Source organism: Bidens hawaiensis, unplaced genomic scaffold, assembly GCF_021521415.1.
Source record: "Bidens hawaiensis isolate Kalapana, Puna unplaced genomic scaffold, B.hawaiensis_p1.1 tig00017612_1, whole genome shotgun sequence".
NCBI classification, from domain to species: domain Eukaryota; kingdom Viridiplantae; phylum Streptophyta; class Magnoliopsida; order Asterales; family Asteraceae; genus Bidens; species Bidens hawaiensis.
This window is the reverse complement of record NW_027492666.1, coordinates 187,885-207,920: the sequence shown is the minus strand read 5'-3', so window position 1 is coordinate 207,920 and position 20,036 is coordinate 187,885. Positions and strand designations below refer to the sequence as shown.

At 37.1% G+C, this 20,036-nt stretch overlaps 1 protein-coding gene and 1 pseudogene across 2 annotated transcripts in view; both read right to left on the bottom strand.

The window, feature by feature from the left end:
* Positions 1–11,494: 11,494 nt before the first annotated feature.
* On the bottom strand, positions 11,495–12,484 carry LOC143554347 (uncharacterized). Its single transcript, XM_077044121.1, has one exon. It carries the CDS (start codon positions 12,297–12,299, stop codon positions 11,673–11,675), a length of 627 nt encoding a protein of 208 aa, XP_076900236.1. The 5' UTR covers positions 12,300–12,484; the 3' UTR covers positions 11,495–11,672.
* A 3,027-nt stretch (positions 12,485–15,511) lies between these two features.
* Positions 15,512–20,036, bottom strand: part of LOC143554348 (putative LRR receptor-like serine/threonine-protein kinase At1g56130) — a 31,883-nt pseudogene continuing 27,358 nt past the window's right edge. Inside the window, exons 14-23 of the transcript XR_013138998.1 lie at positions 19,874–19,939; positions 19,589–19,698; positions 19,123–19,490; positions 18,200–18,422; positions 17,951–18,121; positions 17,415–17,533; positions 17,131–17,341; positions 16,818–17,049; positions 16,222–16,372; positions 15,512–16,109 (exon numbers count right to left, since the gene is read on the bottom strand). The product of XR_013138998.1 is annotated as a putative LRR receptor-like serine/threonine-protein kinase At1g56130 (transcript). The remainder of the gene's footprint in view (positions 16,110–16,221; positions 16,373–16,817; positions 17,050–17,130; positions 17,342–17,414; positions 17,534–17,950; positions 18,122–18,199; positions 18,423–19,122; positions 19,491–19,588; positions 19,699–19,873; positions 19,940–20,036) is intronic.

Below are 20,036 nucleotides of genomic sequence, written 5' to 3'. Positions count from 1 at the left end.
GTAGTAGTAGTTAATTGATACATGTAAATATTATACAGTTAGCCGTGCACAGCTCAAGAAGGGAATAACGATTAACGGAGAGCGTAACAGGATTCAGGTGAGTTTCTAGCCCCATTTATGTGTTATGTTTTCGGGGCTGTGTGCATACTCAATATGTTTGTTAATACGCTTATCCTAAGAGATAAGTGTATGCCTTATGTGAATAATGTGAGATGTATGAATGATTGCTTGATGGTACGTGAACGATCTTCGGATATTGCACGTACTGTCAGGTTGTAACGCTATGTATAAGGTAAGTATGATATGAATGCTTATGTGAATGAACGTGATAAAGTTAATAAAAGAAGGAAAGGATGGTTGTATGGTTGCATGGTTACAAAAAGGGTACCGAGCCCTAATAATACTCGAGGTATGAGGTATGGTTGTATGGTAACGAAGAGGGAATCGAACCCTACTAATATTCGAGAACTAGGGAACCTAACCCTACTAATATTCGAAGAAAGAGGGTACCGAGCCCTAATAATACTCGAGGAAAGAGGGTACCGAGCCCTAATAATACTCGAGGAAAGAGGGTACCGAACCCTAATAATACTCGAGGAAGGAGGGTACCGAGCCCTAATAATACTCGAGGAATGTAGGGCGTAATGCTCTTTATAACGTAAGATATGAAAGCAAGTTAGTACAAAAGAAAGTATGAAAGTATGAATGAAAGAATATAAGTTTGTGTGTATTGTAAAATGCATGATTAACTAGAACTCACTCAGCGTAGCTGACTTTTAGTATGCACGCAGGTGAGTAGGATGAGGCAGCTCGCTTGAGGAGACACGTGGCATTGAATAAGAGGCTAGCATCGGAAGGCTCAGGGCGTGTTATGTTTTAATTACTTAGTTTTCGAAAGACAAGTTGGTTGTTTAAGACAAGTTTTGAAATGTTTTATTAAAGTTTTTATATTCCGCGAATGTTTTTAATTAACTCTGATATTAGAACTGCGTTTATGAGTAAATCCAACACGAAAGTAGGGCTACCGGTAACGGGGCCTTACATTGCATGTGAGAACAAGTATAGTGTTAAACGTTACTATGGTACATCATCGGTAAACTATCTCCCACAAGGGCAAATAAGTCAAACACATAGCAACCATCGATCAAATCATCACTTTTCATGTTAAATCAAAGAATTCAGCAGCTAAGTTACCAAGACAGATTTTTAACACGTCAAGATGACTCTACTTTACTAACCATACATGTATATAAAATCACCAAAAATTTAACACAGAAGCACAACTGAGTTAGGTTTCTAAAAATACTTTTATTATATTTTTATAACATATGGTTTACACACAATGATCAAAACAACACAGTAAGCACACAACAGTCATTATCATGCGCAACAAAACGGTATATACTGTTCCCGTTACATGGTTAATCCAATTAATGCAAGGACAATTGGGTTAGATTCCTTAATCAAATAATTAACTTCCAGAAGTGGAATCAACTCACTTGGTCTTGTATTTTGTGAGATATACTAATTACAAAACAGCCTACAAGAAGGCTTCCCGAAACAGACTCGCACAAAAAATTTGTAAATTAATAAAAACCAACTTTCACACGTCCAAAAATTACAAACTCAGACTCTTTAGAAACTATCCTAGACCTACTACATCATAGAATCAATAATCACTTCAAAACACATCATTAACATCAAGTTACAGTCGTTCTAACACGAAATTATGAATCTGTCCAGCATCAGTTTTCATCAAAAACTTAACAAACTATTAATCTATGAACTAATAATCATGCATACACCCCTAACTCAATAAATAATCAATATATTTAGAACTTAGGGTTTATGATTAATATGTTTAATGATGAAAATATTCATAGAATAGATTAGATATAGTGTTTAGTTTACCTAGTTAGCACCTTAAACATTCAAGAAGCTTGCAAAATTGATTGTACGTATGTGTGTGTGGTATGTTTCGGTCGAACCAAGGGGGAGGGGGGGGGGGGCTGCCGATCGCAAGAGGGAGGGAGAGGGAGAAGAGGGTTAGGGTTTATGGTTAAGGTTATATATATATATATATATATATATATATATATATTAATTAAATAAATTACAAGTTACAACTAGCACCCTCAACTTCTATTTTCTATAATTCTAGCATAACTAGTTTATTTTCTTCATGATATGAGGTTATACATGTAAGCACCACATTTCACATAAACGTAACACATAATTATATAAATTACTTGTTTATAATATTTATTGTTTGTTCCCCAACGGTTTGAGTCGACTCGTGTGTGTTTTGGTGAAATTCTGAAAGACTACTTGTGTAACGATTGTCATGTGTCATTTAATCCTAATTAAATGCAATTTGAAATGCGTTGACTGGAATGACATAGTTCGTGTGATCTTGCGTTTGAATTAACGGAGTTAACCTGAAATTGACGAGTGTCACATCATTCCCAGTTGGACTCCTTCGTTGTTCTCCGGGTTTCTTCCAGCTGTGCTTCCTTCAGCTTCGGTGTTGGAAGCTGTCTCTACCGAAGGTCGTTGGGCACGACGAGGCCTGCCGCGTCTTCGACCTCCCGCTTCCACATTTCCTCCTGTACCAGCCATCGTATTCTAAAAAAAAGGGAAAACACAAACGTCATCACTTAAGGAACTATTTAGTACAAGGATAGTAAGGCTAACAGGTAATAACAGTGGCCAATTGTGATTAGCTGATCACGTTACTTTCCGTGTCCTATACACTTCCCCTTATGAGTCTATTTGTGCTGGTTCTATTCCAAACAGTTAATCAATCAAATAATCCTATCCCTAACATTCACATATCGTTTCTTTAGCAATCAAGCTAACATTAACATACATATTTATCCATACACTTTACCGTTACTGGGCTTGTTGAGTGACACATGGCTATCTTGAACTGGCATCTTCTTTCTTTTCTTACTTAAATCCCATTCTCTATTCGAGTCTAAGCATGTAGGATTCTTAAATCTCTCGAACTTTGCTCTGATACCAACTTGTAAGGCCCCGTTCCCGGTGCCTCACATTGGACGTTGGATGTACTCATAAACACAGTTCTAAATATCAGAGTTAATTAAAACTTTACGCGGAATATAAAACTTTCATAAAACATTACATAATTCATAACTTGTCTCAAAACTTCCTTTGTCTTTTAACATTAAAGCATTAAAATTAAAACATCATAAGTCTTCAGATGCCAGAATCTTATTCTTCTGCCGTGTGTCCCCACTCAAGCCAACTGTCTCATCCTACTCACCTGCGTGCATACTAAAAGTCAGCTACGCTGAGTGAGTTCTAGTTAATCACATAATCATACAATACCTTCTTATATTTCATACTTAACCTCTTAACTTTCTTTCATACACACATAAGTGCATATACTTTCATTCTTACCTTCATACTTTCTTTACATACATAATCATACTTTTTAAAGAGCCTTTCGCCCTATAACCTCACAGATATTATAAGGGTCTAGTCCCTAACATCACAGATATTATATGGGTCTGGTCCCTAACATCACATATATTATAAGGGTCTGGTCCCTAACATCACAGATATTATAAGGGTCTGGTCCCTAACATCACAAATATTATTAGGGTCTGGTCCCTAACATCACAGATATTATAAGGGCTTGGTCCCTAACATCACAGATATTATTAGGGCCTGGTCCCTCTTCGTTACCAAACAACCATGCCTTTCCTTCGTTTATTAACTTTATCGCATTCATGCATATAAGCAAATACATTATACTTACCTTATACGTAACACTACAACCTGACAGTACGTGCAATATCCGAAGATCGTTCACGTACTAACAAGCAATCACTCATACATTTCACATCATTCATATAAGGCATACACTTACCACTTAGGATAAGTGTATTAACAAACATATCGAGTATGCACACAGCCCCGAAAACATGACACAGAAGTGGGGCTAGAAACTCAACTCAATGCGGTTTCGTTCACCGTTTACGGTTATTCCCTTCTTGAGCTGTGCACGACTAACTGTATAATAATTACAGTATTAAGTACCGCTCTAGTCATCTCATTGCTACTTAATTAGTCGTACACGTCTAAGCTGTTTTACTTCATTAAATAATTACCTGGTTAGTTAATCGTTACTCATTTACCTTTAAAGGTATCTTTCATAAATTGCCAAACTCCAAGGGCTGTTATGTAATTATATAATTCTTTTCTAAGTCCAGGGACCATTCTGTCTTTATATTAAACTCCTAGTTCGTTACTTTGCCCTTAACGAATTAGGTAAAGAATCACCCTCTGATTCGCTAAGCTCCCATAACGAACTAGCTAACGAATCACCCTCTGATTCGCTAAGCTCTCATAACGAACTAGCTAACGAATCACCCTCTGATTCGGTAAGCTCCCATAACGAACTAGCTAACGAATCACCCTCTGATTCGCTAAGCTCCCATAAAGAACTAGCTAACGAATCACCCTCTGATTCGCTAAGCTCCCATAACGAACTAGCTAACGAATCACCCTCTGATTCGCTAAGCTCCCATAACGAATTAGCTAACGAATCACCCTCTGATTCGCTAAGCTCCCATAACGAACTAGCTAAAGAATCACCCATAACGAATCACCAATAGTTCTTATCCAGACTTTGACTCAAGGGTCAAAGTCAAAATCGTCAAGAACAGCAAATAGTCAACAGATTTTAGATCTGCAATTAAACTTTCGTTTCTTAACCAAATATCACGATTTTGGTATCAACGGAATCGTCTGACCAGCTCCTACAAACCCCAACCATCAAATCGGCCTAACATCGATGTTTAAGGGGTGCGATTTAGGCATATAGGTTACGGGTTTACTTAGGTTTACAATTAACCCATCAAATGTTAACCAATTTCCATAAGATTTGTTGTTTTGGATTCGTTTATAACAAACTAACACAGATCTATGATTTCCTTAATCAAACCGAACCTATATGAACGATTTCTAAATATAAACGTACCATAGACGAGTCGGTATTCGAACACGAGCTGGTCTTTGATGTTGTTTTGGTTCGTCACAACGATCTAGCACCAACAATCTTGGGTTTTAACTTCGGATCTTGGTTCGGGTTATAGGATGGTGTGTGTGTTTTCCAAGGTGTAGGCTATGGTGTAGAGAATGGATAAAAATGGAAAGGTTTAGGGTTTAAGGGGTATTTATACTCCCTTAAGCCCATGGACCTAAGGCCCATTCCATTCCTTATTTTCCATTTTCTAAAGTCCAAGCCCACCTTCTATTAGTTTATTTATTTAAACTGACACACGACACTTTATAAAATGAAAGAAATTTATTTTATTAATTCTTATCAAAAGCAGGATGTTACAATCATCGATTCAAAATAGGGTTTTATGGTGGAGTTTAGTTTGTTCTAACATAGATCTAGAGATTCGGTTATTGTAGGTCTAGGCTTAGGTGATACATCACGGATCAGCCGCCAAGGGAATGGGTTGGTTTGATGGCAGCGGTAGTTTAGGGGAATGATAGATTGAGACTTGCACAAGCATTCCTCACTGACCAAGCACCATTTCAAGTATTCCAACAACAAAATCAATTTTCCGGTTAACGGTTTCCGGCGAGTAGATTTAATTCGGTGTCATCGTCTTTGCCGAGGTACGTAGACGATGGTGAGGTCTGGTGTGGTGGCGGAGTTTGTGGAGGTGGGTGACGGGATTTTCAGATGTGGCATTGGTTGTTTGGTTGGTGATGGTAGGGGGTGGTGGTTTTAAGGTGCAGAGAGAGGAAGAAGAAAGGGTTGACGGTGGTGCACTGGTGTTTGATTGTGGTGTTGATGGTGGGTTATGAATATTTGGGGAAGAAGATGCGGGTTAAAGTGAGAAACTTTTATTTATTTAAAGACCAAACTTTTAAGTCAATTACACAAATAAACCCTAAGGGGTAAAAAGACAAAATTGCCCTCACATGAGGTGTACATGACTGGATTTAATAAGAAAAACTAACCCTCGTTAGTGAAAAGGACGAACCGTGCAAGGTTTCTTGAACATAAAGGATGTTTTCTATTATTAAGTTTGCTAAAGGACAACCATTGAAAAAACGTGCAAACGTAAAGGACGGGTTTTGCCATTTTGTCTTTATAAAACAATACTCTTAAAGAGAAGAGTAAACTGCAGTTTTCGTCCATGTGGTTTGTCCAAATCTGCAATTTTAGTCCAATAGTTTAAATATGCGATTTTCATGCCCGTAGTTTCGTTTCACTTGCAATTAAATCCGACCCCACTAACTGCGTTAAGTGGGGTGATACATCACGGATCAGCCGCCAAGAGAATGGGTTGGTTTGATGGCGGCGGTAGTTTAGGGGAATGATAGATTGAGACTTGCACAAGCATTCCTCACTGACCAAGCACCATTTCAAGTATTCCAACAACAAAATCAATTTTCCGGTTAACGGTTTCCGGCGAGTAGATTTAATTTGGTGTCATCGCCTTTGCCGAGGTATGTAGACAGTGGTGAGGTCTGGTGTGGTGGCGGAGTTTGTGGAGGTGGGTGACGGGATTTTCAGATGTGGCGTTGGTTGTTTGATTGGTGATGGTAGGGGGTGGTGGTTTTGAGGTGCAGAAAGAGGAAGAAGAAAGGGTTGACGGTGGTGCACTGGTGTTTGATTGTGGTGTTGTTGGTGGGTTATGAATATTTGGGGAAGAAGATGTGGGTTAAAATGAGAAACTTTTATTTATTTAAAGACCAAACTTTTAAGTCAATTACACAAATAACCCCCGATAGGGTAAAAAGACAAAATTGCCCTCACATGAGGTGTACATGACTGGATTTAACAAGAAAAACTAACCCTCGTTAGTGAAAAGGACGAACCGTGCAAGGTTTCTTGAACATAAAGGATGTTTTCTATTATTAAGTTTGCTAAAGGACAACAATTGAAAAAACATGCAAACGTAAAGGACGAGTTTTGCCATTTTGTCTTTATAAAACAATACTCTTAAAGAGAAGAGTAAACTGCAGTTTTCGTCCATGTGGTTTGTCCAAATCTGCAATTTTAGTCCAATAGTTTAAATATGCGATTTTCATGCCCGTAGTTTCGTTTCACTTGCAATTAAATCCGACCCCACTAACTGCGTTAAGTCTGGTGGTTAAACCCATCAGCGTGCCCCTCACATGAGTGGCAATTTGTCCTTTTTCTCCTCAAATAAACCCCAACCCTAATTCGCAAGCCCCCTCGCATGGGGGCTGAGGTGTATTTGAGGGAAAAGGGACAAAAGCGCCCGTCACGTGAGGGGCAAACCAATTGGTTAACAATCGGACTTAACGGGGTTAGTGTGGTAGGTTTAATTGCAAGTGAATTAAAACCACATAGACGAAAATCGCAGATTTAAAATTATTGGACTAAAACCGTAAATTTAAACAAAACACAGGAACGAAACCGCAGTTTACTTTAAAAAGAAACTATATATATAACATCAATTGACAACATAAAAAAATACTTTTACTGATTCTTATTATACAAGTATTAATGTTGTTAAGTCGGGTATCGGTTCGTGTGTTTACCAGTACGGTATTGACATAAAAGTTATGTAAGAACCCCTTAAATAGTAACAGTAATAATTATAATAATAGGTATTATTATTATTATTGTATTGTATTGTGTAGAAAATACTGTTATTTGACTTTGTTAATTTTGAAATTAGTTTTTGAAATTTTTAAAAGCTGACTGATCTAAAAAAAAGCAACTGTTTGAGTTAGTTTTTATAAAAAGATGCGATAATACAAAGTGAAGAAACTACAATTTTTTAAAATATTTTTGGCATGAACTATAAAAAGATGGATATAAAAATAAATAAAGAAGATACGAAATTTATATGGAAATGATGTCAAATATAAAAATAAAGTAACTATATTGATACAGTATATCGGCATTTTTATTATATTAATAAGAATCATTCATATCGAATAAGATTAAAAAGCGTGAAAGATGAATTTCCAAACTTTATGATGACAAGAAAACGCACATGAGTACTCGTGTTGCAGGCACATTGTAAGATTCCATATAAGGCATGCATGTGTGTATGCTTATTTGATATGTATTTATGTATGTTTTGTAATGGGTATTTGGCACCGGAGTATGCAATGCGCGGACACCTTACAGAAAAAGCTGATGTGTTCGGGTTTGGAGTAGTAGCTCTAGAGGTTATAAGTGGAAGGCCTAAGACTATGGGTAGTGGGGGTGAGGGGTGGGGCGCGGTCCAGGTGGACGGTGATGTGGCTCGCGAACACCGCTACACCGGTCCGGTGAGCCAGGGCGCGGTTGGGCGGCGTGACTGTGGTCGCGGGACACAAAATAGCCGTTGGGCTTTTGGGGTTCAAAAAACTAGCCGTTGGCTAGTTTAAATTGTTTTTTTTTAAATAACACATTATAAATAACTACCCCATTTTATAACAATAACACACCATTCTCACTTCATTTTTCTCTAATAATTTTAGAATTTATCAAGTTACAAACCATGTCGGGTTGGGGCAACATCAACGACACTCAATTTCCCGAGGAATGTAATTACATGGACGACGATTCGTTTCAAGAGTTCATTGGGATGTCACAACCTGATTTTTCGGTCCCGGAAACACAACTGGAGCCGGCAAAACGATCCCACAAAAAGAAGGGGAAGAAGACCGGCGAAGCGGATGGTCCCTCGGCACCGGAGAAGCGGAAGACTACTCCGTGGTCTAAAGAAGAGAAGCTTGCATTGGCGAAAGCTTGGATTGAAATATCCCAAGATCGGAACACGGGTAAATTATTTCGTGAATTTTATTGTTTGATATTTCTTTTAAGTTTTATGTGTACTTATTACATTTTTTGTTATTTATTTTGTCGGCGACTTTCAAAAAGCTCGAGTTTTTTAGACCAAGGTTCGGGAATATTTTTATGAACAAGTGGGGAGTAGGGCTCGTACCGAAAATATGATATCGGGTCAGTGGACCGATACTCGTAAATATGTAGGATTGTTTACCAACATACATAACCGCAATGCTAACCGAATGCGGCCGAGTGGGTCCGATGATCTCGCGGTTTACCAATTCACTTGTGATGAATGGAAACAAGAGGTGTTGCGGAGGTATGGGGTGGTGAAGACGTTTGACGATGGCTACTTGTGGGAGGTGTTAAGAAAGTGCTCGAAATGGATTGAACTATGTGCAGAGGACATGGGCGATGGGGCAAAACGTACAAAAACTAGTGCGTCCGGCACATACATCTCTTCGAGCGGGTCGGAGAATCATATTGACTTCGACCTAAACTTGTCCGAAGGTCATTTGAAAGACCAAGGTTGTAGCCGCCCTCCGGGTAGGGGTCGTGGGAAAAAAACGGTTGTTGATGGCGACTATAAAAAAGAAATTAAGGAATTGTCAAGTGGCATCCACTCGATTGGTGAAGCTCGACACAAAAGAAACTGTTTCAAGAGTTTGGCTTTTCTAGCCAAAGACTTTAGCCACCTACCGTCATACGACCAAACGCTAATGGAGGAAGAAAAAGAACGTATTTGGAAGGAATTGGCAACACAAAAATAAAAGCGCTATTTATATGTATTTTTTTATTTTCCTTTTTATTTTTCTTTTTATTTTCATTTTTATTTATGTTTTAATGAAGTAATTTAATTTATATTTGTGTATATAACAAAAAAAAATCAATCAAGCCCCTGACCAAGCCCCTGATCACCTGGACTACTACACCCTCTGGGGCTTGGTTGAGGGGCTTGATCCTGTGCCACATCAACGCCTACGTGTCAGATTTTGCTTGGCTCACTTGGGACTCAACCAAACCCCATTACCCTTAGCCTAATTCTGATTCATCTATGGAAGACGAGAAAATATATCTTCTTGAATGGGTGGGTATATTATTATTATTATTATTATTATTATTATTATTATTCCTGATAAACTATATAACTTTTGAGTATTTATATATCAATAATTCTATCTGGTTGGCTTCTTTGGTGTGTGGTTTTAGGCATGGAACCTACACGAAGCTAATAGCGAAGTTGAGCTGGTGGATGAAGAGTTGTCTGAATTTGATGAGAATGAAGTAAAAAAAGTGATGAGAGTCGCTCTTTTATGCACGCAAACCTCACCAATGCAAAGACCGTCAATGTCCCGAGTGGTGGCAATGCTTTCAGGAGACGTGGAAGCACAAGCTGTTATCAATCGGCCCGGGTATTTGACAGATTTTGATTTTAAAGATGTTACAGCCTTTACAAGTTCAACTATAGATTCTGTGCCAAACACAAGTCACCCCATTGTTTCACCAACCTCACCTGATCAATATGTTACCAAACCCATACTTCATGATCATATCATCTGAGACTGTTGATGTGTGACAGAACAAGTTCTTTTTGACTTGTGTCATCATGTTTTATTCTTTGGATGTTTGAGACACTTTTACCGGATCATGTTACCAATATCATTCGGCTCGTACTAAAATCCTAAACAACTTATAAATTAAATCCGTCAAATCATGTTGTATTATAAATCAAATTCTTGAAGCCGGAACATAATTCATGTTATTGGTTAATTAGCTTGACAGCCAAAATTTTTGATATTAACATATAGAAAGTTCATTTAACTATATCACACATTCAGAGGTTCCAAACTGTAGGTCGGCCGCAAGCCAACCTACGACCACCCAGTCATACCGCAGACTGTCGCCGTTCTAAAAAATAAATAAAGAGTGCGTTGAGAAATTAAGGTTACCCCTAATTATCATAATTCTAAACCAAATCCAATAAACATAACACTAGTCCATGGTTGTGTCACTAGACTTTTCTGGTCAGTAAATATATATAACTTGACAGGGTTAAGCCAACCCACTTCACCAATCACCAGAAAAACCAGAGCCGTCTCCGAGAATTTAAATACCTCGGCTTAGCTAAAATAAAAAGGCTCGTAGGCTTTAACGAAAATTTTTTATTCGCTAATGTACATGAATAAAACTTTTATCAACCGATTTATTATAAACATAAACCATTCTGAGCATGTAATTATCTCATAAACCATCGCAAATAACCTTATTTTCAACGCCAAAAAACATATATGTGCAATATGTATAAAAAAGTTGGTGCCCCGGCCGATGGTGCGGCTCGCACACTCTCAGAGCCTCCCCGAGAAAAACCAGTTTGGTTGTCAACCCAATACAACCTGCCAGTTAGAAGTCTCGTTCCTTCACAGGTTTAGACCCGACCCGATTTGAAAAAGACGCCAAAAAACCATTTCCTTTTTTGTCCCAAACCGGTTACAGCCTGATCCAAACCGGTCCAGATTGGACTGAACATTTTGCATCTAAACTGGTTCCAACCCGATTTGACTAACCCGGGTCGGTTTGGGTTTCTAAACCGATTTGTACATGTCTTTTCGCCCTGTCGACGTAACATAACAGTAATACAAAATTGGAATCATCATCAATCAAACCAAAAATAAAAATGCACAAAAAAAAAACAAACATCTAAAACCAAAACATTCCATTATTATATATCTGAATCTGAATATGACCCTGAGTATACATGATTTTTAAGATTAAGCATACAACAAAAACTTAAGCTACCAAATTAGAAACCAACAGTTTCTGCCAACACCAACCAACCAATCAAATCTAAAAACCCAAAAACATGAATCAATCAGTCACACAAAATAACCCTAGTAAGCACAAGAACAAAACAAGCCACACCAACAAAAAACAAAGTCACAAAATCCCTCCCAGACCATTTCTTCACCCCTTCCTTCCCTTCACACACCCTCAAACTCTTGGCCCGTCGCAGCGCGTCGACTTCCTTCAACAAATCAAACTCCAACCCCTTCTTCTTCAACTCCTCCACACACTTCCCCAACAACCTCCCATCCTCCTTCTCCCTCTCCAACAGCTTCTCGATATGCGCCTCGCTCTCCATCTTATACCGAACCGCCCAAATCAACCCCAACGAGCACAACACGGAACATAGGCTCGGGACCCACAACCGGGTACAGGACATTGGAAATGCAGAAGTTGATGTGGTGGTGAATAATATAATTAGGGAAATTGAGTGGAAGAGGAAGAAGAAGCAGTAGAGATGGGTTAATTCTTTACGGACGGAGTCGATTTGGGTTTCTTTTAAGGCGATGCGGTTGAGGATGAGTTCTTCTTCCTTGAGCCATTGTTTGAGGAGGAGTTTGTGGGTGGGAGTCATGGCGATTTCGTGGAGCGGGTGGAGGGATTTGGAGATCGGGACCATGATTGAGGTGTTGATCGTTGCGGCATCGTCGGACATTATATTGGTGTTTGAGAATGAGAGAGTATTGATTATTATTATTATTATTATTATTATTAGTGATTAATGTGAAAGAAGAAGAATGAAACGGTAGATTGATTACTGGAGCGTTGGTTTGGGTATTTGAATTTATTTTTTCCAACGGTCGGATTTTTAAAAGTTTTAGTTTGCACCCTTGAAGAGTATTTAGTTTTGATACTTGGATCCAATCCAGATTCCATGCTTTAGCTTACTTTTTATATTAAAATATTTTGTGTTTATTTTAAAATATTATTAGTACATTTTGTAAATGGATTAAATTAACGGAATTTATAATTTATTTTAATCTTCAAGAAATTTTTAAAGATAATAAAATTATTTTTTTTGGAATTATTACTGATAGTTTATCGAGCGCGCTACTCTGTCGGCAAACTTAGTGTAGTATGGAGGTAAAAATGTGTCGGTACTGCAATTATTGGTTTGCGACAAACCATCAGAAAATTATGTTGGTACGCTTTGGTAAAATCCACCAGTAATTTGTCCCAAATGGGATTGCTCATTGTCATAGATTTGGCGACGGCTGGTAAACCATGAGTAACAACCATTAAAGACAAATGAGTATCATCGACAGACAAATTCATTTGTCTGTAATGGTTGTTACTCATGGTTTACCGGCCGTAATTATCTATGAATTTATTTGTCGATGATACTCATTTGTCTACTAGTGTTACACTATGTGTGAACGAATTCTGTTAGTCAACTAAATCATTTTCCATGCACTTGTAGATTTTCAAATTTTCTTAATAGATGTGTGACGAAGCGAACATTTGTGAAACATTGGTGATTCGTTCGGCTGGAAGTTTGCTTTTGTTCATATATTTAATAAACGAACGGGCATAAACAACATTTTTTGTTCGTTTAATTGAATCAACGAGTATGAACACAACTTTTTGCTCATATAATTAAAAGAACGAACATAAACACATGTCTCGTTCGTTAATTTATGTATTTATTACAATTGCTTGTTTAAATGTCCAGTTAAAAGTTTATTTGTTACAACTATGAATAATAAATCCAGTTGATTTCAAGTTAAAAATTCTTGGTATAGATATTTTGTTTACTTTTGAAATCTCGCATGCTAGTTTAGACTTTAATTTAGATATTCATGCTAATATTTGTGAATTGTTCGTTTAAATATCAAGAAATAAACATAAACAAACCCACAAACATTTAATTTTCAACGAAAGAACACGAATAAGAAAATTCATTTATTTAATTATTCATGTTCCTTTGTTTCTTCGATAAATTTAAACAAACAAAACGAACAAACGATGTCTTTATTCGTCTTTATTCGTTATGTTCACTTTAAGGACCAGATGTTAAAGATTTTCAAAGTGTACACCATACGTAATAAAATAGTGAGTAAAACCTATAAACTTCATAATGTTTAAATAGCCAAACATAACTTATCACCTAACATACAACAACCATACCAAATCAAAAGTCTCACCAACAACAACTGCATTAGGCCATGTGTAAATTGTAATAAGAAATTAAAGAGACATTATATGGGTGGATGTTGGATAAAGCCCTTATACCACTCATGGAGCATTATGGAGCGTTATCTGTTACACATATTTTTTTACTAAAAAAGGTGATGATGTGGGGCCATTAATCATTACACGTGATCTTAGTAGGGTCTAAGAATGGTAGGATATAAACATATTTTACCTATATCCTGAAAGAGAAGGATTATGTGATTGCTTCCAGGAAGACTACCAACTCCAAAAACCTATACAGCATGGACGATGTAAAATAAACATACGGTTTTATATATAAAAAAAACTCTAAAACAACATAGAGAAAACAACAATAATAAATAAATAACAAATAGTATAAAAAATAAAATAAAATAATCGTATAAAAATAGTATACTACAGAACAATAATAGTAGTAGATTTGAAAAATATGAGAACACTATCATAAATAGACAGAAAACAAAAGTAAGCCAAAAACTAACTTATCATCTATCATGCCAAATACAAATCTTTATATACCTATCAATCAGACAATCACTAATATTTTATTGTATGCTATTATCCACCCATATAAGGTGGTCATCATGGTGTTTCTTTTTCATTTTGCGATTTCATGTTGTTATGAAATACATGTGACATATTTTTGTGACTATTGCTTCTTGGTGGTTGCGCGTTATAATAAAATTCATTGCGGTCTAGAATACTAATGTCTAGTTAATTGCTTGTGTCCAATACTGGTGAAGGATAGTTGGGGCCAGGGGTGGCCCTGGCCCCTGGCGCCTTTCGTTTTTTGCGCAGTAGTGTGAATTTACTCGTTTCCGTCCGACATTTTTTATACGTAGTGTAAATTTACCCGTTTTCAACCGAAAAATTTAATCCCGGCCCCCTCCGTTTACGGTTTTTTTTAATGCGTATTTTCATCCACCCCCTCGACATCTTCTTCCACGCTTCGCCACTGCTTGTGTCAATATTTGAATAGCTAAAACTAAGTAATATATTACAACAAATTATTTTTGTAACGTGTATAAATCATGTATCATCGTTGTACTCCTTATTTCTTTGCATTGTATCATAACATTGATCTTTTGTTACCTCCCATGGTATTAGAGCACTGATATTGTCCTCTTCTTGACATCATTCTACTAGGGTTGTCCAAAATGATCGTTACTTGCTCGAAAATTGCTCAAAAAATGCTCGTTCGATTTCAGCTCGGTTTGGAAATGAGTTGTTCGGTTTGAAAGCAAGCCAAACACGAGCAAAGTCTCGCTCGGTTCGGTTCGTTTTGCTCGAATTGTTTTTTACTTATTTTTATATATATTTTTTATGTATAATAAAAATATACTATTTTTCACAGTTTTTAAAATTTAAAGTTCAAATTTAAACCATAACCGCTCGTTTTATATATGTTTGCTTGTTAACTTTAAGTTTAGTCATTTTAGAGTTAAAAGTTTATACATTTAGAGTTGAGAATCTTGAATTAGTGATGTTATGGAGTTTTAGAAAAATTTAAATTGAAAACTTTGTACGAAATCAAGCAAAACCAAGTCCAAGCATGAAAATGTCGCTCGTTTCTTTAAATTCAATCCGCTAGGTTCGGCTCGCTTTCAAACCAACCCAAGTATGAGCAAGGCTGCACTCGGTTCGGCTCGGCTAGTGAACAACCTTATTCTACTACCACAATATCATGACAACCAATAACGAAAATTCAACTTTTAGCAATTCTAATCCCAAAATTTGTTCCTGTACTCTTTATTTCTTTACAATCACATCTTCACTCACCAGTCACCACTCTCAAAATTAACAAATGACAATCTAAATCAAGAGAAATATAAACATCTCAACCAGTATGTCTAATTATTTACTCGAACGAAAAAACACAAGACACGAAAGATTATCCACAACTAAGCCGTCGCCAACACCATCATCACCTACCTTCTCCAATAAAATTATTAAGCATGGGTCTCGAAACATTATCAGGTGTGGTTGGTGAAACAATGGAGTGACTTGTGCTCGGCATAGAATCGGTACCCGAACTTGGAACAACACTTTTGAAAGTAGTTGCGTCTTTAAAGTTAAAACCACTCAAATACTCGGGCCGAGTAATCACACCACCCGCTTCTATATCTCCAGAAAGCATTGCCACCACTCGCGACATTGTAGGTCTTTGCATTGGTGAGGTTTGGGTACACAAAAGAGCGATTCGCATCACTCTTTTTATTTCATTCTCATCAAATTCAGACAGTTCTTCATCTACCAACTCAAGTTCATTATTAGCTTCATGTAGGTTCCATGCCTAAAGTAAAAACCGCACCAAAGAAACCAACCAGATAGAATTATTAATATAAATAATTTACAACTAAATAAATATTTTTTAAGGAATGATTAAGAAAATGAAAGATACCCACCCATTCAAGAAGATATATTTTCTCATCTTCCAAAGATGAATCAGAATTAGGCCTTCCACTTATAATCTCTAGAGCTACTACTCCAAATCCAAACACATCAGCTTTTTCTGTAAGGTGTCCGCGCATTGCATACTCTGGTGCCAAATATCCTCTACAAAGCACAAACAAATACAAATCAAACACAAATACATATATATGCACACATATCATCATCATCATCATCATCATCATCGTACTCAGTATATCCCACCAATAGCAATGCTATGGTAGGGTCTGAGGAGGGTAAGATGTAGACAGCCTTACCTCTATCCCATAGGGATAGAGAGGCTGCTTCCGGTGAGACCCCCGGCTCGATAGTAGTTTTGAATCAAGCCTTGGACATAAGACACATAACACTCAATCATCGGGACACCGGCTGATTGGTGCATGTGCCCTTGTCTTTCGGCTATCAACGCCACCACATGATGCCTGATTAACCTTCCGCCACTTTTAACGTTATTTTCACGTGATTAGTAAAATAACGTCAAAATTAGTGCAATTTTACTTTTGCCCACCCAAGGGTTCACACATATCACATATGTTATATAAAATCTTACATTGTGCCTGCAACACGAGTGCTCATGTGTGTTTTCTTGTCATCATAAAGTTTGGCCAAACCAAAGTCTGAGATCTTAGGGTTGAGTTCAGCATCAAGTAAAACATTGCTAGCTTTAACGTCTCGGTGTACAACCCGTATTCGAGATTCCTCATGCAGATATGCAAGACCGCGTGCTATCCCGAGGCATATGTCAAATCGTGTGGCCCAATTAAGAGATAGCCTGGTCTTTCCTACATTATAGACACCAAATGTAACATTATAGTTTTATTGTCTACAATTAGTTGTGATGAATGTAAGGTGATCATTCTTACCGAATAATGCTTGATCAAGACTCTTGTTCTCAAGATACTCATAAACAAGAAGTCGTCTGTCTCCTTCAATACAGCATCCGTATAATTTAACAAGGTTGCGGTGTTGGACAGCGGATATTGTTGCTATTTCAGCAATGAACTGACTCTTGCCCTGGTGAGAGGCTACAGACAGTTGTTTAACAGCTATTACTCGCCCGTCATCAAGTGTTCCCTGTTTACCATGAAAAGATTATTATTATAAGCACCTAACCATGGTTGGAGTTTAAGAAGCAAAAATAAACTACCTTGTAAACAGGTCCAAAACCTCCTTCACCAAGCTTATTTGCAAGACTAAAATCATCGGTTGCATCTCTCAATTCTCCATATGTAAAGGTATATGGTTTGGTGTCAATTCCCAAAAACTCTGTAAACAATTAATGTGCCAAATGAGATTATAATCATCATACTATTTGATAGGAATCGTATCTAGTTTCTAGTCTAAATGTCGTTTGTCTATTTTAGGAGGGGATCAAGTGCAACTTATATCTCTATAAATAGGTATTGATAGTTAATAGGGAGAGGGGAGTATGTTTATGTTGAATATGGCATTGCCATGGTTCCTGCTTATGCAGTGAGATAGGGCTAGGCCCGGAACTTGTAACCTTTACGTGTTCGTTAATACAATCGTTCTTCCATCTTATCCCTATTAACCGATTTTCACTCATCTATCACAGTTATCACATATCAAACCCTAACACTATTTCAACAATAATCAAAATTTTAAAATTAAATGATTAACGTTAGGTTTTATGCAAATGAAAAACACTTTTTATGTATATACCTTCATAATTATCAGATGCGTCCTGTTTTTTCCTCCGCTGACGAATAATATATAATGCTAATAAGGATAGAAAGCCTATAATTACAATAGGAACCACAATCCCCACAATCAAACCGGTATTATTCTTCTTATTTGTGGAGGGTGCGGTATTTCTCACAGTGGGGATGAAGTCTGTACAAAAATAAGTGAAGTAAAGATTAGTAGTTGTCAAGTATCAAGAACTTGAAGTTTAAGAGAGAAGTTTAGTACTTGGGGTAGCACTAATTGCTGAAATAAGAGGTCCAAAAGTCCCTTGTTCAGGTACACAGCAAGTCCCCTTTCCAGCCCAGAATAAATGAATATCAAGGTAGTTATCTGAAACCTGAACCGTTGCTTGCCTTGTAACAGGACTAGAGGAGGCCCCTCCTGCTGCCCTTTTTATATCAAAATCTTGAAACACGCGGTTTCCCCAAAAAAATCATGATTTGAGAAACTAATGTTAGAAATTAGGCAAAGCAATAACTATATACTTAACTAAAGGTGGCAGGTTGAGAAACAAGTTGAAATGGGACACTCTTAGTATGGGTCAAAACAGGCTAGGCCGATCCAGTTTGACCCCGCAGTTTTTAATTAAAATTACACAGATAGTCGCTGTGGTTTGCTCATATTTCTTTTTTAGTCACTAACTTTGAGAAACCACACGTTTAGTCACTAACTTTGAGAAATCAAACTAGGTCCCTAAAATGGATAGAGGTTAACTTTTATGTCAATTTTTAAAAATGACTAAAATGCCCCTTAGAATATTAAAAAATATAAGTAAAGGTGGGACCCATTTAAATACAGAATATAAACTAACGCTCTAAACTTGTAATTTCTCAAACTTAAGGACCAAAACCGTAATATGGGAAAACCACAAGGACTAACTATGTAATTAATTCCATTTTTTTATATGCTTTAATAAGTTAGAAGGTTGTATGAACTAAGAATTGATTTTGGAAGACTTTCAACCTGTTTTATCAGTTCCCTATTAGCAAGTTTTTGATCCGTTTGAATGCAATAACCTAAATTGACCTATTCATTAGTAAATGACTTTTGAAAATAGCAAATTCCATGTGTTACGAAAAGGGGGTACTGTTTGACTTTGACTTTTGAGGTCAACGTACAAACTTCACAAATGTATGTTTAACGCAAACCTGCAAATAAATGTCAAAGACACGTCTTCCAGTACTTCTCCAAGTGCGCCCATTTTCTATCTCTAGTTCTGCAAACTGGAGGGTCACTGTGTAGTTACCATTTTCCAATCCTAAACCATAATATCTTAACGATCCAGCAGAGAGTCGTGCTGTTTGGAAAAGTTCTGAATCTAAAGTGCCTGTGAATTGGCTTGAAGAGGAAACTATATATTTCAGGCGGTCCCTCTGACCAACATTGCTGACTCCCCACCTCCTTTCAGAATTCACATAATATGTTGCTGGTCCAAGCGTTTCTGTTTCTTCCGCATATAGTAGGTTGTTAGACGATGTGATTGGAGGACCACCATTATTGATTCCAAAGTCACTATCTGTAAAAACCAAAAGTTAAGGGGGTGTGTGAGTTGGCTGTTGGCGTTCAACAAAAACAAAAAAAAAAAACAAACTAGAAACTTATGTTTTTGCTTACATCTTGGGGTCCCACGATTACAAGGGAAATTCCTTTGGAGACACTCTGTACCTGAAGGCAAACTAGTGTTTCCAGAATTTCCTAAAGTGAAGTTGTTCACTACTAAGTTACTGCAAATTGCACACATTAGAGATATGACATTAGTTCCAATACCTATTATGCTTACAAAGTAAAAACTAATTTCAAAATCAGTCACAAACTACCGCTTTTGCAATAACAATAACAATAACAATAACAATAACAATAACAATAATAATAATGTAATACTCTACATCATGCACTTACAGTTGTAAGTTTGCCTCGTTGACCCAAGACGGAAGTGTTCCGGATAGTTCATTGTATGATACATCTCTGCATGAAGAAAATTGTAAAGTTACACACACACACATGACACACACTCATACATATCATCATCATCATCATCATCATCGTACTCAGTATATCCCAC

Excerpts from the sequence above, each read along its gene's own strand:
- LOC143554347 (XM_077044121.1), bottom strand. The coding sequence starts at position 12,299 with ATGTCCGACGATGCCGCAACGATCAACACCTCAATCATGGTCCCGATC.